The sequence below is a fragment of the Ambystoma mexicanum genome, chromosome 2q (assembly GCF_040938575.1).
Source record: "Ambystoma mexicanum isolate Mex_15411 chromosome 2q, UKY_AmexF1_1, whole genome shotgun sequence".
NCBI classification, from domain to species: domain Eukaryota; kingdom Metazoa; phylum Chordata; class Amphibia; order Caudata; family Ambystomatidae; genus Ambystoma; species Ambystoma mexicanum.
Genome location: NC_090924.1, coordinates 749880968 through 749905512, shown reverse-complemented (window position 1 = coordinate 749905512; position 24545 = coordinate 749880968). Strand labels below are relative to the sequence as shown.

The 24545-nt window shown below is 44.4% G+C and overlaps 1 protein-coding gene across 2 annotated transcripts in view; it reads left to right on the top strand.

Annotated features, from left to right (window-relative positions):
* The window catches only part of PTPRN2 (protein tyrosine phosphatase receptor type N2), a 3479756-nt gene that overhangs the window by 2525492 nt on the left and 929719 nt on the right, over window positions 1-24545 (top strand). For both annotated transcript variants that reach the window (XM_069647979.1, XM_069647978.1), the window contains exon 12: window positions 11856-11920. In XM_069647979.1, the coding sequence (XP_069504080.1) occupies window positions 11856-11920 (65 nt within the window). The remainder of the gene's footprint in view (window positions 1-11855; window positions 11921-24545) is intronic.

The following is a 24545-nucleotide window of genomic DNA, read 5'->3' as shown; positions in this document are numbered from 1 at the left end:
AGCCGTATTTAATTTTAAAGGACTTCCTCTGCGCGAAGAGACCCTTTGTGTCTCACTTCCTGAGAGCAGTTTTTATGTCGATGTTGCCTTTGTTTATTCGTGCTGAGGGCCGCCGACACTGACTTTTCTTTCAAAGAAAGGATATGAAATATTTAAATTCGCTCTTCTCTGTGAAATCCAGGAAACTCTGCATTTGTTGCGACTACAAAGCAAGTCAAAGTTAATAAATTATGGGTAGCACCTACACTTAGAGAAAAAACTGGCATGACGATAAATTAAAAAGTGTAATATTCGTGGAGATGTGGTCATGTCTTTGAGTGTGCAGGGGAGGTGTGATGGAAGGAGTGCCGTCTTGTATTGAACGGACTGAATCACTGATGTGGAGGGGAGAGGCAAGACCGTTTGGACCCAATACTGACCCCTGAAGTCTGTCTCTGCCATCCATCTGATTAATGGCAGAGACGTACTCAAACCACAATGGCACTGAAGCCAGCCAGAGCAGTGCCAGCCTTCTTCATGTTTAATTCATAACCTTCCATTCATCACTTTCTGGTGATTATTGTGAGTGCCCATAATTAGGAGGGGTCATGCCCAGATCTGAGTCCCGTGCTTGCTGTGCCGAGGGCAACAAGCTGCACCTCACTGATGACATCAATCGCGTGACATTTCTGTGATGGCTTGTGTTCCCCCTGCAGAGGGCACCGGTCTAGCAGTTTGGGCTTGACTGCTCCCATTGTTGGAAGGGCCATGACAGGTTTCCATTTGGCTAGTTCCCTTTTGTAATGGCACAGGCAGGCTACAAATGATTAAATAGAAGCGGCCCAAGGCAATGCCAGTGGCTATGATTAATTCCTACCTTTCCATTCATCACTCTCTGGTGTCTGCACTTTTGGCCATACCCTCAGTACAAGCGAATTAGCAAGGAGAGCACTGCTTTTCATGTCACTCATCAACTTCTGGGAGCTCCCTCCCCTTAATATAAAAACCCTGTCCTTGCAAAAACGTCAACAAGGATTATGTATTGAAACAATAGCACCAAAGCGTTTGCTGGCCTGGTTAGCCTCTGATGCCAGTGGCTCTGATGCAGCCCTTTCATATTCAAGGGAATGTTGGAAAATCTTCTGATTCCCCACTAAGCCACTTGGTGTGTGAGTCCTTAAGGAAGCTCTGGCCATGCCCAGGATGCCAGCAAACCTGTGCTCCCTTCTAATACCTTGCAGAAGGACACAGTGGCACCCTGGTTTTCCCAAGGAATCACTGGGTTCCTGTTTTTTGCCATCATATCCATGCAATAAATTAGACCTGCGATACAGGTCTGTTTGACTATTATTCACATACCTTCCGGAATATTCTGTACTTTCGAGGTAGATTTTCGCCTCCTAGCCTCACGACCTCCGAAGAGTTTACTGCTGGGGTCAAGTACTTGTTGAAAGTCTGAGGTAGTCATGTGTGTTTGGTTTGTCTTTCTCTTTGAGCTATTCCTTGAAGGGCAGGACAAGGCTGGCATGGCTGGGTGTTGTCGATCATTGGTTTGATGTTTGTAGCACTGTAGCAGTATTTTTTGGTTCTGTATATTTTGTAGATGTTGCCATTAGGGAGCCATTGACCTTTAATTCCTTTCTTCGCAGCTGTCATTTCACATTCATTGAGAGTCGTAGTCGGGGTAGATGCCGTGACTCGTTAATGTACAATCATTTTGACAATGACTCATTCCGAGCAGCTCTAGCCAACAGGCCGGCTCTCTCCAGAGCCGAGATCCGGCATCAGATGTGTAGCCAGATCTCAGGAACCGGCACGCCTCAGTCCCAAAGCGATTGACGATTGTAAAAGAAACTGTTTTTTAAAAAGCGCTTTCTGTGCTTCGGTATGGAGTGGGGGGCGGAGCCGCACACAGCACATTGGCGCCATGAGTGCTGCTCTGGCTCCGGTTTCCCTACGTATGTCACAGCAGGATGACTCCTTGGAGAGTCACTCATATCCTCTTTGAATCCTCTTTGGTTGCCGCCTACCAGCACGACATGTCCAAAAATAGAAGCCCATAAAATAAATGAGCCATGTACTCGGCGTGTGCGCAGTAATGTCCATGTAAAGCCGCGTATGAAGGGGACTAGCAACCGGGGAGCTCGCTGAAGGAAAATGCGAATGGAAGGAGACGGCGGTGAAGGCTTCTTAGTGACTGCTCCTGGCCAGCTGTGCCAGGTAGCGAGATTTCCTGGTGTTGGGCGAAGATCTGCTACACCATGAAAGCTTGCCCGAGGAGACTGTCTAAAGTAGGCAGTGATAACGGAACCGTTGAATTTTTTCTTGCATTTCCCAACCGTTTGCTATCACGACGAGGGGGAAAAGTGAGATTGGGATCCTCCAGCCCTTCACGATTCCAATGCAAGTTAAAGAGGATGGCATAGTTCAATTGGCCACGTGCCTGCTACTCGAAAGCCAGCAAGGCAGAGTCAGCGTGTTATCTATATGAGAGAATACGAACAACTGACTTGTGTATTAACGCCCATTATTTAAGGTACTAGTAGACAGGTTTGTATGTGGTGTACTTTCTATAAGTATAGGGTGACCAGATTTCCAAAACGAAAAACCGGGACGACCAATAACATAAAAGAGGGACTACCCCATCACAGCCCACCAATTACTGCCCCTCCCCCAACACACCCACACAACCACAACCCAATCATATTTCCAGCACTTTTCCTTTCTATAAACTGTATATGATCTCATTTGTGCAGTTTTGTCTGTGAATCTTGGCATGTTAATTCAAAACAGGGGTTTGCTCTAATTGATCTAACATGGCTTGCTGTACACACATTTCCAAGCCGGTCTCTGTGGCACAGTCAGTAAGAGTTGTGACTTGTACCTGAAAGGAATTCAAAATTCTGAAAGTGTTGAGTAAAACAAATAAAATTTTTATTACCGTAGCCACCCAACCATGCAAACCGCGGACCCCGAGATGGAGAGCGATTTCCCCGGACTGTCCCGAAAAAAACGGGACATCTGGTCACCCTAGAGTAGCCAGCCTGGTAAACTGCCAGCTCTGCTTCCCTCTGAACTCCGCCTGGTCAAAACTCTGCCTCCCGCTTGTGAGATTCCCTTCCAAATTTTTTCCATTTGCATCACTGACTTCGAGCGGAAGTAAGGCTGCCGATTTCTGAGTCCTTACGGTGCAGGCACGGTTCTCTCAACTCGTGTGCTGACAGCGGAGCTATGACAACCGTTAGCTTCGTTTGAAATGACAGAGCTGTTGGCTGCCATGGCTCGTGGTGCTCCGCCCAGTTCTATAGTCAGAGCATGTAGAGTAGGGTGGCCTGTTAGCGGAGCTGGAGCTTTGGGGGCACACAGCCAGGAAGAATGGGCGAAAGGCAGGAGACATCACATTGCAATTGTTTTCTGTATTGGGCCTTTTTACTTGCCAACTCACAACTTGCAGCGACATAACTACCCTGAACACGTGACAAATCAGGGCATGTGCGAGGCAGGGACACAAGTCAAGTGCATACAGAACATGTCCCATCACATGGCTTTACATACAGAAGAACTATGATCTCTGCTGCCCAGCTTGGGGCCCCTAGTGACTACATTCAACTCCAGCGACACTCTGATGGAATGTGTGTGACGTCACCCGGGAGCCCCTGGTTTCTAGAAAAAGGCGTGCATCATGAACAAACAGTACATTCTCTGGAAGGCTGAGAGCAAGACAGCCAATCACTGTATTTGACATGCCGTTATGAAATGCCTGGCCTTTACCCAACTTGCTGCTCTCTTCGCTGGGGCCAAAAGCTCTATTAGCGAGCAGCAGCTAGAATTACTTCACTTAATCCTGGGTTAAATGGTCCTTGTATAAGATGGAAGCAAGACAATGCAGCACAACACAGGTTCGAATCCCGATCCCGTGCTTAGAAACCACTTGCTGGTATTAAGCGCATTATAAAAGAACAATTATAATTATAAAGATGTATTTCAAAATACAGGAGATCCATTTTTTGGCAGAAGTCACAAGCGCAAAGAGGATCAACAGGTACTGACAAATACATTATTAATGGAGTTTTCCTAATATGTTTTCTAATAACAGTAGATTTCTGAAGATTATGAAGACAGATTTGGCATTCACTCACAAAGCCCTTTTCAGTAGTTAGAGCCCCTATAACATACATGTTAACAAGATAGCATGTCACGTTAGAGTTTCATGCATGCAGGAAGCACCCAGCCAGCTGCCCGGTACTGCATATAGTGGAGAACTCACGGGTGACATGTATTATCCACTTAAGCTTCTAAACTCTAGCAAATATAACGCAGGCATTTTTCGTCAAGCCACTCACACTTGGAACTCTCTTCTACTCTCTGTTCGGAACATTCAGGATGAAGGCTGGGAATACTTCTGGTTTTCCTTCCTGTCATCTTCCCTGAGTGCATAGAGATCACCTTAGTGATGCACTTGATTATTTACACTGTAATTTACATGTTTCCAAATAAATATATTACATTATTTGAAAAGATTGGGTAATGGGTGTCAATAGTTATTTTATTTTTTTTAATTGAAACCACTAAGGGCCCGATTTATAGAATATTTGCCCGGTACAAAGTGAATTTGCAATGCTGAAAAGTGACTTTGCACTGCCGACACAAACCCTGATTCATGGAACCGTGCAAAGATTATTATTGCTGGGCAAAGTTGGGCCAAAGCCAGCGCATAGTCATTTTTGCAATACAAAATGACTTTGTCCGGACTTTGCACGGCAAAAAGACACTTTGCACGGTTCCAGGAATCAGGGTTTGTGTCGGCAGTGCAAAGTCACATTTCAGCAGTGCAAATTCACTTTGAACCGGGCAAATATTCCATGAATCGGGCAGTAAGTGTTTTTGTCAAGGCTCTCCCAGAAGTCCTGGGCAAATCTCCTGAAAACCCTTCTGCAAATCTGCAAATCCGTGTGAGTTTACCTGCTGGACTTGGGTGCATCTACGAAGGCCCGTAGGTGAATCGTGCCATCCACACTTTTCTGTTGAGATCGGTAAGCCCTTATCCAGATTCTGTGCTCGTGCAAGGATTCTCTGCGGTCCTGATGTTCAGTTGAGATTTGAATAATCTTGTGAGGATTCTGGCAAGTTCTAAGGGTTCCACGAGAAAATCTCCCCTGGGAAAAAGTGGCTAGGCAGACGACTTTTTTCCCTGCACCCGTAAAAGCCTTCCCCCACATATTCTAGGATGACTAAAATTGTTCCAACTCCAGTCTTACAATATTTGGGGAAAGTTCTTGATTTTTGTGGGAGTGTAAATTTGGGGTAATGTCACCCCCTGCGGACCGTTTCCCAGGCAACTTAATCACTGGATACCGTTTTAAGGCGTAAAGCAAGTTTGGATACCTATATAAGCAACCTACAACTTCCTGTTTCCTTTGTGGATAGCGTTTGGCTGCAAGAAGCTGAAACAGGGCTTGTGCACATGCTACAGTAGAAGGAGCTGTCAAGTTTTTGGAGCGACATCGGGCAGACATTTGTATTGTTTCTAAAGAGGAGGATTGTGTGTTGTACATGCTTTTTGGTGTGTGTAACGTTTGTTATTTTTGAAGGGAAATAGTACTTTTTCCTTAATTTGTGTAATCATTTTATCTTGTACAGCCAATTTGGTTTGGGAGACCATTTTGTTTTGGCAGTCCTGTTTTTCTGAACTTTGTTGGGTAAATCTTTTGTTAGGAAAACTTTTGCTGCATTTGTCTTTTTAATGTGAGGAAAATGGCAGGCGGGCGACTGATGATGCAGAGCCGGTGATCAGCAAGCACCGGGTTCTTGGTGCAGGGACATAGGAGGACGTGGATCTGTTGCCTTCATGCCTTGAATCTGAATAGGGAGAGGTACAGCTAGGTTGCCAGACATTTCGTCGAAAAAAATTGGTCGACCAGACAAATGGTCGAACCAATTTGGTCGAAAACCAAATGGTCGAATTTTTTTTTTGTTTTTATTTTAACCCTTTTTTTTTTTTTGGGGGGGGTCCACCCCCCAACACCCTTTTTTTCTCTAAAAACCCCTTTTTTAACTAAACGAAAACCCGAAAAATAAATATATAAATAAAAAAAAAAATTCGACCATTTGGTTTTCGACCAAATTGCGTCGACCAAATTGCAGTCGACCAGTTTTTTTTCGACGAGTTGACTGGACACCGTACAGCTATATGACATGATAGGTGTGGGGAGGCATACAGACAATCTGTCTATCGCCCCCAACAGGTGCCCTTGGGGCTGATGGTGGCACCGGTGATACCAGTGGTGTTGATGATGGGGGTGAGAGGGAGTGGATTACAGGGAGAAGTGAATGCAGGTGAGAGAGTGGTAGAGGAGTAACAGAAAGCTGATGATAGACTGGTGTAGGAGAGGGCTATGCCGCGAGTAGCACATATGTCAAGTATAGGAGGCACTTAACCCAATTATGGTGCAAGGCAGCTCCAGGAGTCCATATGGAGGTAGTGGTGGGGGGGCAGGAGGAATGCCCCCGTGTTGCCACCATTCTCTAGGTCCTAGCCTAAGCAACCGTTAGGAGGTGTAAGACCTCAGCCACCCATTTGCTGGGTACAACAGCCCCCCTCAGACACATGTGGTTCTGACACAGGGATGTGTATGACACTGATTACCCGCAACCCCAAACAAGTGAAAATCAGGGTGAACGCTCACGGAACCCTGGTAAATGATATCGCCATCAGAAGCAAAAGTGTGCCCCTCCAGTGCGTGAGTCCTCTTCCCACAGTGACAGTCTTGTACTCGCACACAAAAGGCCAAGACTCTCTCCGCACAGCATCCTACGGTCTGTGGGTTCTAGAATTCACGTCCCTGAAAGCAGGGTCAGCATTGCCCAGCAGCGTGGATATGCTGGGTACATTATTAGCCAGGGAAAATGCTGAAAGTGTTGTTGTGGTAACACTTATTTTAAGAGAAGCAGCCAACATATTTAATTCCATTTTTCGAGAGGGGCTGTTTAAGTCGTTTTCATTTTCTCCTATCTTACTTCGTTTAAAAAAAATAAGCAACATACATTGAAAAGATCAAAACATACTACAACAAAATTAAAAACAAAGATTATCCATAAAATTAGATGTTAAACTTTGTTTAATGTAGTTTGGTGTCATATTTTGGCAGTTGAAGAAAAAAGATTCATATGAGAGTAGAGATTTGAGCAGAAGAGTCCCGCTTCAGGAATCAGAGAGCCGTTCGATCTGATTGTACAGTCTCTGTATGTATATTTGGTAGCCAGTGCACCATGTGCAGGTCTATTGAGGGACCACATAAACAGGTACAGTTATCTTTACAAAAGCTACACATTCTAATAATTCTAATAAGACATTCGCCTGAATCCTGTTGTGGCAGTGGAATGCATAGGGACTCCTGGAGTCTTGGGAGGATAGCTCAGGGGCAATGCGCTCGCACTTAGAAACCTCTGGGTATTAAGCTTGTTATAAATAACCAATTATAATTATAATGCAATCAAAAAAGTTAGTGAAGAGGTGCCAACTATCTGTCACCATCACCCATCCACTGCGTATTATCATGAAGGTGTTTCTCGTTGGCTTCCTAGTACACTACAGTCCTGCAGTTTACAGTTTTTTTCGAACCTGTAAACTGTTGTGTTGTGTTCTCCCCTGTTCCGCTCCCTTGCCTAGTCGCGCTCTGAAACACTTGTGTACGAGCGCGATACAAATAAAATATCATACCATATATATCATAACTCCACCATCTCTAACTCCACAATCTTGATGGGCAGGGGATTATATCAAGGCACCTAAGGCATGCCAACACCAGAGCGTGGTCTGCGCGCATGCAAAGGGAGCTGAGGCGTGTGATCTCTGCCATCCATTCGCTCACTGAATGACACATTCCTGTCCTCTAGTCCTCCACCATGACGATTTCCACCCCATGAGACATGGCCCATCATCAATGACGTGAAGTATGAAGAGGATGAAGAGGCTGTTGTTGCAGGGACCTGGTAGGATAATAGCAAACCTGGTGCGCTGGCTGGGGGAACTGTAGGGCAGATTTAATAATCCTTCCCTGTCGCATCCCAAACCTGGGGATGTTGACCCCTGTGTTAGTGTCACAGAGAGAAAACACAGTGTTGACCAATAATAACATTAACAACAATAACATTGAACTATTAGCCATCACTTAAACATGGTTACATGAAGCATCAGGCCCAGCCGTTACACTTGCACTACCACCTGGCTTCTCCATACTCAGACAGGATAGGCCAGATCGAACAGGAGGCGGAGTAGCACTCATCTACAAAGAGAACCTCCAGCTCCGACCTGTCAGTCACCCCCCGACCAATAACTCTGACCTCTTATCGGCCAAACTCACACTGTCACCCAACAGCACCATCAACATTCACCTACTATACCGCCCCCCAGGCAACACCCTAGACTCCCAGGACAACATCATTCACATCATCAGCAACAATATCAAAAGCTCCACCAAAACCCTTCTACTAGGTGACTTCAATCTCGGTCTCAACGACTCCAAGGACAAATCGGCAGCCTCCCTCACCAAGGAACTCATTGACCTGGGCTTCACCCAAAAAATAGAAAGTCCTACTCACATCAAAGGCCGCATCCTTGACTGGATTGCAGACCTTAACTGCCTCTCCACTATCACCTCCAACTTCTCACTGCCATGGACGGACCACAACTGCATCGAGTTCTCTATTCCTATCACCAAAAACCACAAAACTTTGACCCCTGCTAATGCTGCACAAGTCAGAAGCTCTAAAAAACTCATAGAGGAGAACCTGCGCCCATACCTCAATACCCCTGAGTTAGCTCCTCCATTCGCTAATGACCCCAACATCCTAGCAGACATCTACAAAGATGTCCTCACCAAAGCTATCAATGAAATAGCACCACTTGAATGGAAAAAAGAGAAGAAATCCCTACACACCAACTCATGGTTTACAGAAGAGCTGCATTCTATGCGGTCCCACAAAAGAGCAGCACTAAAAAACTGGCAATCTGACCCCTGCACCAATACCAAAAACAAATTCAATTTAATCTCCCACCAGTACAAGACAGCTATCACCGATGCCAAAGCCAAAGCTTTCAACACACGAATCTCCAATGCCAAATCACACTCCAAAGAGATCTTCGCCATTTTTAATGAGCTCATCTCCCCCCCTAATACACCGGACGAAATAATCAAAAATGAAGCTTGGTGTACCAGCATTTAAGCTGCCATGCTACACAAAATTGACCTTCTCCAAAAAAAAATCAAAGACCACTGCAAAGCACTTCCTCAACAGACAGGATCTAAACCTAGCAACACCCCACCCACCTCTTCCAAGCGCACCATACCTGATTTCTCCTTCAGAGACATCACTGAATCAGAAGTTATTAACCTACTAAAAAACCTCAAACCCTCCCCCTGTAAAGGCGACATCTGCCCACCCAAACTAGTCAAGGACTGCGCAGACTGCTTTGCGCCGCTCTTCACGGCATTCATCAATGCGTCCTTTAAAACAGGCATCATTCCAGCTAACCTCAAAGAGGCATGGGTCCGGCCTCTCCTAAAAAAACCTACTCTCGACCCCCTACAACCTAACAACTACAGACCAATAACCACAGTGCCTTTTTTGCTTAAATTACTGGACAAAGCCGCACACTGCCAAATCCAACACTTTCTGGAAACCCACTCCATCCTCGGGACTAGGCAATCAGGCTTCCGGAAAGGACATGGCACAGAAACAGCCCTGGTAGATCTGAAGAATCAGATCACCCAAATCATGGACAAAGGCAAGCCTATTCTTCTGCTCCTTTTAAATCTCTCAGCCGCTTTCGATCTGGTTGATCACAAGACCCTCACCTCACACCTCACACACTCAGCCAACTTCTCCAAAGAAGCAGCCCTCTGGATCTCTTCCTTCCTAGAAGGAAGAGCCATGAAAGTCTTCTCAGGCATCACCAACCGCACTCCCACGACAACACACTGCGGGGTCCCTCAAGGATCCTGCACTGCACCCACACTCTATAACTTGTTCACCAAGCCCCTCTTTGACAAACTTGCCTCATACGGCATTACATACACGAACTACGCGGACGACACACAAGTACTTCTACCCCTTTCAGGATCATACAACGAAGACGCAAAGGCACTCCACACAATCTACTCCATCATAAAGGCATGGATGGCAATTAATGGCCTCTGCCTCAATGGTGACAAGACTGAAATCATGATACTAGGTCAACAGAACACCCTAGACAAACTTGACAAACTATACGCCAACTTCTCCATTGACAACTCCATCATCCCCGTATCCACAGCCGTAAAGACCTTGGGAGTATACCTTGACTCCTCTCTATCCATGACCAGACAAGTCAGCGCAATCACTTCTGCTTCCGCACACACCATCAAGCTCATAAATGCCATCAAGCCCTACCTCTCCAAACCTAATTGCCTCTCTGTAGCTAGAGCAACCATTGGAGCCAAATTGGACTACTGCAATGCACTCCTAGCCGGCACATCTGCCAAAAACATAAACAGACTACAAGTCACGCAGAACAATGCTCTTCGGGCCGCTCTTAGTATCCCAAGAAGAGAGCATATCACACAGGCCAGGCACTCAGCCCAATGGCTCCCGGTCAAAGAACGGATCACTCTCAAAATCCTCACCCTCACTCACAAATGCCTCTCTCTCTCCGCCCCGTCCTATCTATCAGAAACCATCCTCAAACCTTCCTCCTCCCGTCCTACCAGGACGCAATACTCTAACCTAATCTGCATCCCACTCATCAAAAAAGCCAAAGCCGGAGGACTAAGTTTCCCCTACATTGCAGCCAAGACCTGGAATGCCCTCCCTGCAGACATTAGAGCGGAAAACTCTCTTCCCATTTTTCGCAAGAAGTTGAAAACTTCATACCTTGCAAAATAACTAAAACGCTCAGGAATCCATGTAAATATACTGCATCTCTATTGTATACATGTCCACTGTAATTTTTGTATTATATGTAATTACTGTACCCTATGTAACTAAGATTTTTGCCTGTAACAAGCGCTGCGATGCCTCCGGGCTGACGCGCGCTCTACAAATTTGAATAAAATAAAATAAAATAAACATTGACCATCATCAGCAAGGGGACATTGCTCTCTGTTGGTGCAAAACGAGAGTGGCTGTTCAGCTGTTGTTGAAATGCTGTTGCATGCCTGTGAGTGCAACCTGTGGCAACAGTGTATAATGAGATGTGTCCTACCACGTCAATATACTCAGCTCAACCTTGAGACTGAGTTAATCAAGAAACTCCTCTTCCCCAGCGGGTTCAGGTCTGCTGAGGGGGGGGGGTTGTGTGTGTGTGTGTGTGTGTGTGTGTCATGTGCTACATTCTGACCATACTTGCATGCAATGTCACAGGCCTGGTACTTCATACTCTTGGGCATCGTCCAAATTGGCAATCCTCCCCATCAGTTTCCTTAAAAAATCCTTGCAAATTCGATGGACATCCAAAAAAGTTGTTAAAACGTATTTAAAGATGTTATGCGTGTCTTTCGCTCTGTTTTTACGCTTCGGGATGCCATTCCGGTGCTAATCGGGCTGCTTCAAGTCTCCTTCAGTTTATGAAAGCACTGACGACCTGGCTCTACAAACAACACTTTGAGCCAACCTCCCGCCTGTCGTATGAACAAGCATACCGTCATATTGTACTGTGATCATTATTACTAATATTTACTTGATGACATGTTAAATTCGCACTCCCAATGTTTTGCTCCATGACCTTCAGAGCCCTCTGTTGCTCCCAAACTAGGTTTGTGCTATACAAATGTATAATAATATTTACTCATGAATAGTCCATGTTTACTGAAGGTGTGTGATCTGTCTTTGTGTTACAGCTGACCACAAGGAAAAGCTGGAAAAGGTGACTGGCCTGAAAATTCTGCAGACGGGTACCGGGGAGGTAAGTGTCTTTTGGCCTTTCCTGCTTTCCGTCTGACAACATGCCCCGTTATTCTGTCCGGACTTTTCTAAGCTTCTAGATACACGTTACCACCAGTGGTAATATCGCTGAGGCGGTTTCGGGGCCACTGTCGCTCGCATATGTCAAAATAAAATTATCTTAAAATAAATACACGGCTGCTTCTCGGGAGGTCGGGAGGAGGCCTGCGCACACGAGCAAAGCGAAGCGGGATTCAGAAAAGCATTCCCCGTCTTTGTTGTAGCTGAGACCCCCGGGTCCCCCCCCCCCCCACACGCCCCCCGCCCTGCGTGCGAACAAAGCAAACGAGGGGTCTTTCATGTTGACTGGTTCCACTGCGTCCCGGCCTGAGAGGAAACAGCGCCGTTTACAGCAAAAGAGTCCCTTTCAATGGCCGCCTCCGCCTGGGCCAGCGGACCGTTGGAGAGACGTGTTTGCTGCTTGACATGCAGACCAACCGCCAAATTTGACCGCTTGAGCCAAACCGCATGCAGTGCAGATACATCTCTGATGTGTGTTTGTAATATGTTTTCGTCTTTTTAACGATTGCCAGCTGTGGATATCTTTTGATGAGTGATGTGCTGAATTTGTGCGCTTTGTGTGGGGATATTGAAAACATCATTTGCTACTTTTCGCTGCCGAGGGTGCTATGTTAGCGTGCGTGATTCCCTTTTCCGTGTGGTGGACAAGGTCTCAGCTCACCGCCAATCTTTTCCGCGGCTATCTCACGGGATTCATAATGGGGGGAGCAGCATTTTTGCACTTTTTACGTGCTTTATGTATCTGTGCTCGTGGGCTCATGGAATCATTGTAGGTTCTCTTTGCAGAATCAGAGTGAAAGGCCATCTCAGTAAAGGGGCCCTGACGCCAGAGGGGTTGTCATTGGTTAGCGTAAGTATTTAAAAGACCAACATACTTATGCATTTTATGAAAAGCCATCGCATGTCCTGGTTCATTCGTAGCTCAAGTGGAAGGCCATCCCGACTTTCTGACCTTTGGACAGCTGAGCTAAGTCTCTCAAAGCATTGCTCAGTGCTCACAAGCTTTTGGACGAAACTGTCAGCTGGAGTTAGGATTCTTCGATCATAATCCATGAATGCACTTGCCAAGCAGTTTTTTTAGAATTCAAGGAGACCCAGGTGAGCTACAGTCTTTCCGTGAAGGCTGAGCTTTAGCATTCATATCAAGCGCTGACTGTCCAAGAGTGTAGATTCCTAAAGGGCGACGCGTATGGTTGCAGCTTTTTGGAGTGACGCTAACACTGACTGAGCTGTTCTTCACTCCCCACAGTCCGCACGCTGTTCTGCTCACTCTAAAATGCCTTACCATGATGCGTCCTACTCACCTTACTCACCCCGTCCATAATCCTCTCATCTGTGTAATTAGAGGTTTCAGAGAGAGCAAGCACCTGGGAACAACACCCAATCACCGTGCTAAGCATTCGGCTGACTGAGTTCAAAGTATCTAAAGCAGGTGATGATGTCATCAGCTGGGCAACAGCATGAATTTGTTTGGGGAGATGGATATTTGAGAGCAAAATGATTTCTCAAATAGGTAGCGGGTTGGAAGACAGCTGTCTTTTCTGATGTAGGAAGCCTGATGGGACGTATGCCTCTTGTCTTTGTCAGGGGACACCAGGCTTCCGCCTTAGGCCTTCATTTAACAAGCCAGTGCTTTCTGCCAATTGTGCCACTGCCGAGATAGCTAAGTGGGTTAAGCACTTTCCCAGCCACCTGTCTTCAGCCTGCTGTTCGCAGGATTGAACCCACGTGGGCCATGTTATACCTTCATCTTTCTGAAATTGATCAATGAAGTACCGTACATTTGGTGACACTGACACCTTTCTTTACAGTGCTTAGAAAAAGAAAGAATTTGTCACAATGGGCTGTGTGAAAAATGTATTACTACCCTTGGTTCACAACTGAACTGACCCTGCCGCAAGTGCCGTAATATAACACAGTGTAAAAGGAACTTGCAGGACCGAAAGCGCGGTTTCCAGATGAACACAGCTGCATAGTGATCTTGCTAAGCAAGGCTCTTTGCATTCATTTTGGGTGCTATGCCTTGCCTGACTGCCTTTTCTGGATACATCCGTGTGCATTTTCCCTCCAGTATTCATTGCCAGCTCTGTTTCATCTAACATGTGCTGGATGTATATCGACTGCTCATTAAATCTCATTATGAACCGCCTCTCTGGAACAATGTCTCTGCTTTAGGCATGCAAACTATTTCATGCCTTCCAACAGCTTCATAGAGATAGTGCAATGTACCTTGAAAGCATCCGCTCTGCAGCCAAGCGGGCCCGGTGCTGCGGCCGAGAGAAACAATGGGCCGAGAGAAGCTCTTGGAACAATGCTTGGAGCGGCTTGACAGAAACTATTGTCGCCTGTGTCTTTTTCACTCGGACCGGATTAATGAAGCGTTTGACAGCTGGCAATACTTTGTATTTCCTTCTTGCAACATGCCACATCTGCAACAGCCAATAGGCTGGAAGGATAAACGGGTTCATTGAATGAATCCATACTGTGCTAGTCTGTAAGCAACTGGGAGGGGCCAGAGGACAAAGAACCGCGACCCGCTCTGAGAATCAGGTTCTATCTGGAAGGGGTTCCGCAGATCTCCCTTCCATTGCAATCGATGCCAGGGGATGACAGGCCATGTTGGAACAGCCTTATCTTGCACCGTCTTACCTCTCATAATCTCCTCAAATACAATTGCACAGCAACATTTGCCATCATGCATGGCCTAGTCTTTACTGCGCCACGCTTGGTTCTAGCTTGGCAGTCACAGAATTTATATTCTGGAGTTTTACCTGCCGTACAACATGTTGAGATGACCGGGCAAATAAGCCACCAAACCTCAAGGATTGGCTAAGCACATAGTCAGCCACTTCATGTATCCAGCATTACACTGTGTTCTAAGTTACAATTCTCCACATCTGCATCGGATACAAAATCCTCCCTTATGCAGAGCTATAGTCCACCTAACAGGCCTGCCATGTAATCTTGCTATCGCAAAACATTCTTGCTCCACTGCATCCCTCCGTCGCTTTGCTTGTAGCATCTTTTTCCCGCTTTCCCATCCTCTTATCTTCCCCACACTCATTTCATTTCCTCCAGCAGAGGACGGGTTCCCCAGGCGGGGGCTCAATGCACCACTCCACAGACAAGCGTAGGCACTCTGAAACTACTCTGGTGGTGATTTCAAGCCGTATGAAAGCATATCAGCATAGCGCACAATGGTTTTAAAAGTCCCTATTTATGATAATGCTGGAAAAAGCATGATTTATTTTCTATAATGTGTGAAAGTTAAATAATTCCCTTCAAATATGGATCTGAACCAACTTTTGCGGTTATAATCAATATTACCGAACAGGGACATTATAGTCCGTCGGCTATATTATGATGGAGGTTAAATTGGCATACTGTAATGGTGATAATAACCTATATGTACCAAACCAGCAGCTCATATTCAGTTAATAACCTATATGTACCAAACAAGCATCTCATATTCAGTTAATAACCTATATGTACCAAACTAGCATCTCATATTCAGTTAATAACCTATATGTACCAAACTAGCATCTCATATTCAGTTAATAACCTATATGTACCAAACTAGCATCTCATATTCAGTTAATAACCTATATGTACCAAACCAGCAGCTCATATTCAGTTATGATACTCAGTGGTTTATCCACCACAATATCAGAAAATCCACATGCAGGAAATAACAGGACAACATAAAAAAAAGTGAGAATATGTTTCAGCTCAAAATATTCCCCACAATATCTGCACCATGTCTTCTGGCCTCTTTAACAAAAGTTAGTGCTGGGGTACTATACAAGTACTTTTACAAAGGTAGCGGGCGCCCCTCTCTCGCAAGAACAGACATGATAACCTGTTCAGTGGTTATTAACCACTTGAGAGTTCGCAGCCACTGCTTTTACTCACTGTGCCTTTCACAGATGGGAAATATCAATTTGCATATCAGTCTTTGTCCTGCCCAGGGGCAGTCCAGCACCGAAATACAATGGCAATTCCAATCTGAACGAGAGTACCACCAGCAACCCCATACACGTGTTTCACCCTTGTTGGGGATCATCAGTGAGGTGAAGCTGATGCCTCTCTAAGCACAGTGAGAGTTAAGGAACCTGGGATTGGTAACCCTAGGTCTCACTGTGCTTAGAGAGGCATCAGCTTCACCTCACTGATGATCCCCAACAAGGGTGAAACACGTGTATGGGGTTGCTGGTGGTACTCTCGTTCAGATTGGAGTTGCCATTGTATTTCGGTGCTGGACTGCCCCTGGGCAGGACAAAGACTGATATGCAAATGGATATTTCCCATCTGTGAAAGGCACAGTGAGTAAAAGCAGTGGCTGCGAACTCTCAAGTGGTTAATAACCACTGAACAGGTTATCATGTCTGTTCTTGCGAGAGAGGGGCGCCCGCTACCTTTGTAAAACTATTTGTTAAGGAACCTGGGATTGGTAACCCTAGGTCTCCTGGGGGCAACCAGACGTGGTCTCCCTCTCACTGTGCTTAGAGAGGCATCAGCTTCACCTCACTGATGATCCCCAACAAGGGTGAAACACGTGTATGGGGTTGCTGGTGGTACTCTCGTTCAGATTGGAGTTGCCATTGTATTTCGGTGCTGGACTGCCCCTGGGCAGGACAAAGACTGATATGCAAATTGATATTTCCCATCTGTGAAAGGCACAGTGAGTAAAAGCAGTGGCTGCGAACTCTCAAGTGGTTAATAACCACTGAACAGGTTATCATGTCTGTTCTTGCGAGAGAGGGGCGCCCGCTACCTTTGTAAAACTATTTGTTAAGGAACCTGGGATTGGTAACCCTAGGTCTCCTGGGGGCAACCAGACGTGGTCTCCCTCTCACTGTGCTTAGAGAGGCATCAGCTTCACCTCACTGATGATCCCCAACAAGGGTGAAACACGTGTATGGGGTTGCTGGTGGTACTCTCGTTCAGATTGGAGTTGCCATTGTATTTCGGTGCTGGACTGCCCCTGGGCAGGACAAAGACTGATATGCAAATGTATATTTCCCATCTGTGAAAGGCACAGTGAGTAAAAGCAGTGGCTGCGAACTCTCAAGTGGTTAATAACCACTGAACAGGTTATCATGTCTGTTCTTGCGAGAGAGGGGCGCCCGCTACCTTTGTAATACTATACAAGTACCTTCTTTTTTCAATAAAGAACTCATCCAACATACTGCAGGGACAGCACAATATTAGCTGTTTGTAACTGTCTTTTCCCTGTTAAATCTCCAACATGCAGTAGTGTTTAAACGCTGACCATGGAGGGCAGTGTTATCAAAAGCAGCATTATTCCAAAAAGCCACTTCAGCGTCTGTAACTTTTTTTTTCTGACATCCAATATAGTTGCAATGTCACAATGTCCAGTACGGACTGCAGAAATAATTCAATATAACAAATTACTGACTTCCTCTTGAAGAGCACACGGCAGGTAAGAATCAGAGGCATATCATAAATAGGCACGTGCAAACTTATTCTGCCAAATCCCAAATCACTGGAATTTCAGGTGATTTGGTTGTGCCGTACTTTCGTGATGTTCCTTCAGGGTTCCGGCATAGTGGTGTGTGCAAGACTGGGCCATTGGCATCCTCTACATTACCTATGGTGGTGGCTCTTACTTGCTGGTGTAGCTAGATTGCTTACAATTATATCTAATTAACCATGAGCCACTCGTGTTCATCTTAACCGAGCAGATTGGCATTGGGGTGTGGTCGTAAAGTGGTTTAAATCTTTCCTTGCCAGTAGATTTCATACTGTTCAGATGGGTTCCTCCACCCTTCCCCCCACATGGCACATGGGTCAATCCTTTTACATTTATTAATTCATTTTAATATGGATTTCCTGAGAGATCTAGTTGATGGACACAGCATCTCTGCCCACATGCATGCCAATCTAACTCACCTTCATCTTTGATTGTCATCATCAGAGGCTGTCCACCACTTTTGGACCTGCCTTACCGTTATGAGAGTGGGAGGTTCAAGAGAGCCTTACATGTAATACTCTAAGGACAGTGTTACTGTTGTTTGGGCACAATACATCTGATTCACTAACCCAATCTTGGTTGCCTGTTTCGGCAATGGTTGTCATTACACCACAATTAGTGTCCTGCTTCGCTTTCTGGGCTTCCTTCTGGATTCTAGACCTTCTCTCTAGGCTCATGTGCCCAAACAGGCCAAGCCGGCTCACTTTTGGCTTTGGCTTCTTCATAAAATCAGAAGCTGTATCGTTGTGGAGTCCTTTGAATACACAGTGCTTGCCTTATTACTGTCACATATGATATTGGGTGATACTCTGTTCCTGGTGGGGTTTCTGAAGTTGAATGCTGTCCATTATAACCTGCCTTTCACTTTGCAGGCTTCTTGGTGTCAAGGATAACATAGGTCTGACCGCAGAGCAATCATTGTGTCTCCCTTCATGGGCGGTATTTTGAAGCCTGGGTCATTTCACTCTAGGCTGCCTGCTCTGAGCACTGGTCTTACATCAACATTACCTGGCACCTAAAATGCGATTTTAAGATAATGTTTAAACTTCTTAGTGGAGACCAAATTACCCTTGTTGATACGAGGGCCTTAAAATATTCAGACACCAGGGAAATCTTTCTCTGTTGCAGAGTCTAATTCTGGGATTACCTTCCAATAATTCTAGGAATGGCTCATTCCCTACAATATTTCACAGGTTACTCACACATGTATGTTCCATTAACTCTAAATTAGTCTTTGGGGTTGCATATTAATTTGTTTTAAAATTGTTGGCTTCTTACTGTTTTTCACAAACTGTATTTTATGTTATGTTTTTCCATTGGTAAAATATTTAGCTTCATGGTATATTACTGAATGAGGTATTTTTGGTCACAGTATATGTTTTATTAAAGCAATAATAAAGTAAAGAAAAAGTATTCAAATTCCCCCCAAAAATTTATGCTAAAATGTATCTCAAAACCACTGGATGGATTGATGCCAAATTTGGGTGTAAAGTTGGCATATAGTACAGCGTGTGTGCTTTGCGTTGTTTGTTGGAAATCGATCCAGTTTTTTTTTTTTTATCGAACCCCAAAAAGGGAAATACAAATCAAGACAGCCCAATCAGCATTTGTTCAAAAAACCACAAGCAGAAATTTAAATAAATAATATGGAAATGTATGAAGAGGTGGGTCTTAGGGAAGCCCAGGGCCGTTCAGTGCAATTTTTGTGTTGTACGTTTTCACCCATAATGCCATATTTTGTGTGCTGATGAAGTTGCGTACCCCTTTATCCTTGGGATGCTTATAGAAGCCTTCAACAAACACCTGTACAAAGCTTGAAATCGTGATGTTGGATCATCTCAGACTGCAGATTATTGCTTATGTAAACTAATGCTTTGTTTCTGAGAACTTTGTGAGATCCACCCGAGAGTCTTTGTCTCCTTCGTCTACACAATGACAGAATGTTATATTGTGGATTTCATTTTCCAAATTCTTATTTTGCCCTGATGTTTCCTATGATCGCCCCTCCATAGCGTTGCTTCCTTGCCTCTTTTAGAAGAATTGCGGTCTGTCTCACTACATTTATGTGTGACTCAGCATTGTGCTGTTCATAGTGATTAATGTGTGGTCTAGTGCTTCTAGACCTTTTTGCAAGTTGGATTACTATAGCCTGCTTCCCTTACTTGAATTCTGTCATTTTCTGTGGGGTGGTGTCCTAACTCACTAAGTTACCTTATTATCACAACCTCCTGCCATGAATTTGTTCTCCTAACCCCCTTTTGACCAACCACTTTACCTTCATCCCAGGCTGTTTGGCCTACATTTTGGAAGTGGGAAGTCGATAACAACCAGTGGAAGCCATATTTACCACCTGGTGGCTCATTCAGACAATTATGTAAGGGCTGGGTGCCATGAGTGGTGACTGCCACAGCGGCATACCCCACTGGTGGAAGTGACCTTACATCATCTTGCGCTCTGAAACACCTGTGTATGAGCGCGATATAAATAAAATATCATATCATCCCAGGGGATGCAAGGAGCAATGCCCCATATCATTATGGTCATGCATCCCATCTATTTCAGCTGAAAATACAGATTGTCTAAGCCCAAGCAAGCTGCTACTATTAGGGATAGCTTATGTTGGGAAGCTGGCGAGAATTCTAGCAAACCCTTCGGCATTTGTGTGGGATATCAAGGGAATCCTTTGCACCACCGACAGAGAACCATGGAGGTTCCACTCTACATGGGCTGCATCCACTCAGGCAAGATGAGTGTGTGTGTGTGTGTGTGTGTGTACAGACAAGCAGCCATTGTTACTGTCCTTCAATGCAAAGTGTGATTTGTTTGTGTATGCTCTCTCCATCTAGCCATTACTGCTCAGCATCTACATTTACTGGACATCTCAGTGGGTTGTTCATTTTATGTAATTAAGGCCTTAGTCTTTTGTCCTCAGTTTGCTTTAATGTGTTCCCCTCTTTACAGATATGGCATCCTCTTTCCAGATTACACAATGATGTTGATGATTTAATGGAGAACAATGTGTTTCCCATTGTGTTCCACTAGATATGCGTCACCCTTTGACATTCTGGAAAAGCATACCTTAATTTATCCTGCCTCTTCTTACAGTACTCTTCACGCCCATTGGATTCCTCCCCTTGAACCTTATGTAAATAGGTTAACGATTCAATTAAGCAATAGAACCCAAGGATGGAGAGGATTACCAGTAGGGTAATACCCCCGGGGAGATAGTTAGAAGCCCAAGCGAACTCCGAGAGTTCTATTGTTATTCGTACCCCGGCATGTCATACAGCTTTCATACTTGTTACCTCTCATCAGAGTGAACACAGATTGCTAATGAGGCTTCTCATTAGGTCCTGGGAAGTCATTTTAAAGACCCATACAATAAGATGTTAATAGTTAAATATTCTTGAGGGTGCTGCTGTGTTGGTGAGTTATGTCTGGAGTGAATTGAACTCTTCTAAAGAGACAGGATGAATAGATATGAATAGCCTTCATAGCAGCCACTATAAGGGTTCAGAAGGAACATCTATTTGCTGTTCAATAGAAATTCCAATAAACGGGGGCGTGGCTTGACACCAAGGAAGATGGCTGCATAGGAACGTTTCTCCGGCCTACCTCATATTTTCTGATAATGCAACACCTTCTAATTATTAAGTATCCTCCCCCTCTCCTGACCTCGCAGTAGAGACGATTGCGGGTGGCTGATTTCCTCACTGCGGCATGCTCTGTCGTGGGGGCAGGTGCCTCCATTCGCCCCTCGAGCCTGCGGCAGCTGTCTGGGAAGGCATCCGTCTCTCGTGTGAAGAACCGCAGTGGTGACGCAACCAGCTGGTTCAGGCATGGTTGGCCTTCTACGTTGCTTATACATGCAACCACATGGCTACTTAACATTACTGCGGATAGAAAAGGAAAAAAAAAAAGAAGGGAACAAGAAAAAAAAAGGACTTGCTTATGAAATAAACTGGACTGGACTGCATTTTTGAGGTAACACTTTCAACTTTATCTCACAGTTACCACGTTACGCTTATCCTTTGATATTCCTATTTTTTTTATGTGCCGGTGTGATATTTCTCAACTCACTATTTCTTCATGCTTTCATCAGGTTATCAACTATTCCCACATGGCCTCTGGTAAAAATAACCAGAAATCGCCTACCGCCTCTAAAGATGTGCAAGCTTTGCCTGCCACTCATAAAAAACTCAAAAGTGAGTACCTTCCCCAGACCCTGCCATGGAGGCTATTTTACAAGAAATTAGGTCACTCAAACCTTTTATCGAAACCACCAACCAAAAATGTCAGCAACTAGATGAAAGGTGGAATGTCTTTGAGAACAGAATGAGTGAAATTGAAAGCAGAATTGGTTATGTGGAGGAGGTCTCACATAGAGTCACTCAGTTGAAAAAAAGAGGTCAGAGACCTCCAAAAACATAATTAAGAATTGGAAAACAGAAGTAGGCGCAACAACCAGTGGTCGAAGGGTACAATCCAAACCCCCAAACAAACACACCTGCTATTCATGGGAATGTTCAGTGCAGTGAACTGAAGTGCAAGCTTCAACTTCTTCCTACACTTTTATTTTAAAACTAAGCCATTCCAGAACGGTTTCTTTTTAAAATAAAAGTATAGGAACAGTGAAACCTAAACATAAAATGTATAGGCGCAGCACTCTGACCGCTCCCGCCCACTTCGACCTCTGGCAACAACCTACGCATTATTGTCCTCCCTGAGTGATGTGAGGGGAATGATGCCATCCTGTTTCTTCAAAATTTTATCAGCCCTACTTCATATCCCAAATGAAATCTCCTTCAATATTCAACCCGCACACCACACTGGCCCAGTAAGAATCTCGCACTTTGATTTATTTCTTGCTGGAGTACACCCAACTGCAGCACATCATCTTAAAAGCTAAAGAGAAAAATACCCTTGTGTGGCATAATAATAGGATTCACATATCTCAAGATGTGGCTAAGAAGACCACCCAGGTCTCTTATCATCCTGCATTGAACCAATTTAACATCAGATATGGACTATATCGTCTGTGCTCTTTTAGGGTGACATATGAAGGTCGTACATTGATATTTGTTGATCCGGCTGTCCTTAAAGCTTTCATCCGTTCCCTCAAGGCTGACAGTATGGCCATGTCAGTCCTACCAACTCCTCTTCTTCTGGATCTTGACTTTTTTTATCATTGTGTATTGCAGTCTTTATATTTGCCCTCAATGACGGTGGGTTGCGCACCACTTGTGTACCCTTCTTCATCCAAGGCTTCTTCACCCTGCATCTTTATCCCTGTTGGTGACATCTGCTCCTATATATAATTTCCCTCTTTTTTCTTTGTGATAACTTGATCCTTTCAGCTCTGTGTCTTACCTTTTATTCTGTTCAGTGTCATACCTCTTACTCTTAACTTATTTCAGTTGGTCAAGTATCCCCGTCCTTCACTTCTTCCCTGTTGCTTTGCCCTTCTGCACTTTGCCTTGGTATTTTGGGTGCTTATATCAGCCGGCTAAATCTATTCTCATGTTGTTCTATTTGTTGATTTGGTTAATAGTTTTAAACAATATTCTCTTCCTTGGGTACTTTTACGTACCGGCACTAACCATTCTTCTTAGATACAAGGGTTTTTAAATATGTAACCTGGAACATAAAAGCTGTAATAACCCAATTAAGAGGTATAAAATGATTGCCCATCTCAAAAAACGAAATCTGTCTATTTCTTGTATACAGGAAACCCATCACTCTGTTATGGAAGCTATGAAACTTAAATCATGTTGGGTCAAAGAGGTTATTGCGGGTCCAGCTGTTGGGGGAAAAATGGAGTGGGCATACTAAGTAGTAAGAGGATATCATATAAAATTCTATGTCAAGATGCTGACACCAATGGGAGATGGGCGTGGGTCAAATTGCTTATTGGATCAGATATTGTCACTGTTATGAGTATTTATGGTCCCGCTCTACCAATCCTCATTTTTGGGATTCTATCAAATAGATTATTCTCAAATCAAATTTCTCTAATCTAATTTTATGCAAAAGTTCCAAGTCCTATAAAACCTTTATGCATTGCTTTACAAAAACCGACCTCATTGACAACTGGAGACTAGCCCATGCGGTTTACTTAGAGTAGACATTCCATTCTCATCCTCATGATACCCTTTCACGCCTCGACTACATTTTCACTACCAAATCCCTCAATAATGCTATTATTGATTCCCTCGTTTCTAATATTAATTCTGATCATGCCCCAGTCATCACCTCCTTTGATCGCTCCGATAACAAAAAACCATCCTCTAGATGAAAATTCAATAATTGTCTACTTCAGGACCAACAATTTATCCAGTCATTTGTGTCCTCCCAACATCATTTGTTTACTGAAAATCTACATGAAGACCACTCGGTGAACACTAATTGGGATGCTTTTAAAGCTGCTTCAAGAGGTCATAAAATTGCCTGTTCAAGTACGAAAAAGAAACGATTTAAGAAAGACCTTGACGCCTTAAACCTTCAGCTTAACAATGCAGAAAAGCAATATTATAATCCTCTTCAGACATTGACCTTCACACTGTCCTATACTCACGTTTTCAAATTAATAAAAAACTCACTGAACAAGCCTCAGGTGCTATCTTAAAATGTAAATCCAAAATCTACCAGACCTCCAACAAAGCGCCAAACCGCTCTCTTCTTATCTCAAAGCCAGAAAATAAAAATAAAAACACGTATCTCCCAAATGAAAGATCCTTCTGGCTCTATCATTACAAATCCTTCTGGTATTATTGAAGTCTTTAAGAATTTCTATACATATTTATATTCCCCGGAGACATCGGTCCGAGAGGCCAATCTTAAAGCTTTCTTTGAGAACATTAATAGACGTTCTTATCACTCATTAGACCTTAGCTGTCTGGGAGGAAACTTCACTACGCAGGAAATCAACCAAGCCATCAAGGGGTTGGGAAGGTGCAAGGTTCCTGGCCCAGGTGGTCTAACCACAGAATTGTATTATCAGTTTTCTGGCTCCTTAACCCCTAGACTTAAAACTCTATACTCCTCTTTTATCTCCAAGGGTACTTTGTGTGGA